This window comes from Pteropus vampyrus, unplaced genomic scaffold (assembly GCF_000151845.1).
Source record: "Pteropus vampyrus isolate Shadow unplaced genomic scaffold, Pvam_2.0 Scaffold1000001722, whole genome shotgun sequence".
NCBI lineage: Eukaryota > Metazoa > Chordata > Mammalia > Chiroptera > Pteropodidae > Pteropus > Pteropus vampyrus.
Genome location: NW_011916124.1, coordinates 1 through 2,456, shown reverse-complemented (window position 1 = coordinate 2,456; position 2,456 = coordinate 1). Strand labels below are relative to the sequence as shown.

Below are 2,456 nucleotides of genomic sequence, written 5' to 3'. Positions count from 1 at the left end.
CCAGAAGCTGCCGCTGCTCCCAGCCGATGCTGCGGAGTTACTTGGAGATTGGGGCGGGACAGAACGGAAAAAGAAAAAGACAAAACCTAGGGGATTTCCCCTGTGCTGACCATTAAAAGCCTCCTTTCCTATTCTGTGGCACAGAAATACGGGGCTTATTGGGGCTCCTTCTGTCTGTACTTGTTGCCTTTGAACCCAGGCTGGGCAATCTTGGGGAAAAATAAAAGGGAAACTTGCTGCGGATCTGCTGGTGCATCGAGCTCGGTTTACTTCCCCAATCTGCCTGCTGCTATTTATTCTTCAGGTTCAAGGTTTATAGACTTCTTAGTACAATGCCTTGCACTTATAGTAAGTGCTCATTTTAGCCACTCAGTGAGAAATATTACTTTTCTAACCCTGCGGCTTTGCCAATGTGTAATTTAATTATCTTTTCCAACATCTTGTTCTACACAGAAAACCATAGAAAGCTAAAAAGTAAGTTTGTGTTGACTTTCTCCTGTTGAACAACAGAAACTCAATGGAGTGTCCTGGGTCACAAGATTCCAAGGAGCTCCTGGCGAGCCCCCAGAGTGGACAAGCAAAAGGGGAGAGGAGCGCCCAGCGCCTAAGCCGCTCTCTGAGACTCGGTGAGCTTCCCTTTGAGCGTGGAGCGCTGTTGCGGAGTTCCACGTTTGTGTTACCTTTCTCTTTAAACCTCTGTGTGCATCGTGACCTGCTCGTGATATTTTGTTCCTTTATGGATAATGTTCTACTTTCCTGCCACAGAAAATCCAGCCGAGTTGCGGCCTAAGAATACTCTTGGGGGTCAACAGAATGAGTCCATGTTTCTTCTCAGGTACGTAAATAAATAACGGCAGAGCAGCGAGGAGTCCATGTGACACAAAAGTTAACCCTTCTTACAGCATCTGTTGTCCTTCTGGCGAACCATGCTACTCAGAGATAAAGGACAGGAATAGAAAGGCCAAAAGCCAGTTTTAGTTTCTTTTCTTCAAAGTTACTGTTAAGTGCTGGCTGAATGTAGATTTTTACTATGCATTTAAAAAATTTTTTTAACCAAACCAACGTTTCTTTCCTAGGTAAAAAAGGGTTAAAACTACTTCATTTTGTACTTCCATTTTAAATAGAATTGAACTTAAAATTTCAGAAGGTCCACTTCTTTATTTGGATAAAGATTTATAGAAAAGAACAGGTTGTGCTTTTCATGTTGATTTATATGGGAATGTTAAACAATGTTTGTAATCATGAAAATATTAAAACAATTAGAATAGTATTTTAAAGTGATTAAGGCCAATGTATTTAAAATTTTAATAACATAAATATTAAGTTATTTATAGTTTTAGTCTCATAGAGAAATAGTTTTGTTTAATGGTATCGAGGTTTTTCCCGATTTGTTTTACCCAAATTTAAATATAGCATATGTTAAATTTTTCTGTATATATCTTTGGTGTTTTAAATTCATGTTTTCAAAAAAACTTTGTATAATCTCTGGCACGTTTGCAAGCCAAGTAAGTACTTATTTAAATAACAAAGAAATAGATGAGTAAGTGAAAGAGAGATGAGAATCCTGATATTTGAAAATTTGAAGGAATTCATTAAAAAAGATGCTGGTGATCTGAGTGGAAGGATTTCTTAAAATGTGAAAAACTCAGAATGAGACTTGTGGGAAATAGAGTAGCCCATTGAGACTATGACAGTTATTGATAGGTGTAGGAGGAATCAATAAAAATAGCTGCAGATTATAACTTGTGACCTAGTAGGTACCAAGGCAATTTTCCATTTCAACCATTTTCTGAAGTAAAATTGTAAATATTATTCATCATTTATGGAATAACCAATCTATTTTATTATGTTACTCCTGCTTACACCAGGAAGCATTTAAAAAATAATAAAATCAATGTTTTGATGTTTCCAGTTAAAACAAAATACTGAATATAACATAGGAGCTGTAAATAAAAGAAAGTAACCAGGAAATTACTTTAAAAACAGTTATAAAAGTAAGAGTGTCATGTAAACACAAAGTTTAAATTTTTTTTTATATAATGAGATCACATAGAATCATAATATTCTACCATTTTCATGAGACGTGTTTTTTCCCCAGAGCACAGTAAACAGAGGATAGAGTTTCTGAAACCTGAATGACGTTCACTGGCCTGTGTTTTTCAGTTCTCGTCCTACTCCAAGAACTAGCACTGCAGTGGAATTAAGTCCTGCTGAGGACAGGGCTCAGAATTCACCACAGAAGACTTCTCCTTCGATCAAGGTGAACAGAGATAATTTTTTTTTTTTTTTAATCTGAGATAGAATTGCTTTCAGATGTTATTGTAATTTTTATGTAATGTGAAATGCATTTGGCATTGAAATGAAATGTAAGTGGGTTATAATAAAATCTCACTCTGCTAATAATATTTTGATTCTATGTGAGATAGAACATCAGTGTAAACATAAAAAATGCATTC

At 36.0% G+C, this 2,456-nt stretch overlaps 1 protein-coding gene across 1 annotated transcript; it reads left to right on the top strand.

Moving 5' to 3' along the window:
- The first annotated feature begins 441 nt into the window (after nucleotides 1-441).
- Nucleotides 442-2,296, top strand: LOC105311192 (serine/threonine-protein kinase ULK4-like). The gene is made up of 3 exons (XM_011387210.2): nucleotides 442-626; nucleotides 766-835; nucleotides 2,164-2,296. Exons 1-3 carry the CDS (start codon nucleotides 518-520, stop codon nucleotides 2,294-2,296), a joined length of 312 nt encoding a protein of 103 aa, XP_011385512.2. The 5' UTR covers nucleotides 442-517.
- Nucleotides 2,297-2,456: the final 160 nt, after the last annotated feature.

Coding starts and splice junctions, on each gene's coding strand:
- LOC105311192 (XM_011387210.2), top strand. CDS start 518: ATGGAGTGTCCTGGGTCACAAGATTCCAAGGAGCTCCTGGCGAGCCCC. Junction 627..765: donor AAGCCGCTCTCTGAGACTCG/GTGAGCTTCCCT, acceptor TTCCTGCCACAG/AAAATCCAGCCGAGTTGCGG. Junction 836..2,163: donor GAGTCCATGTTTCTTCTCAG/GTACGTAAATAA, acceptor TGTGTTTTTCAG/TTCTCGTCCTACTCCAAGAA.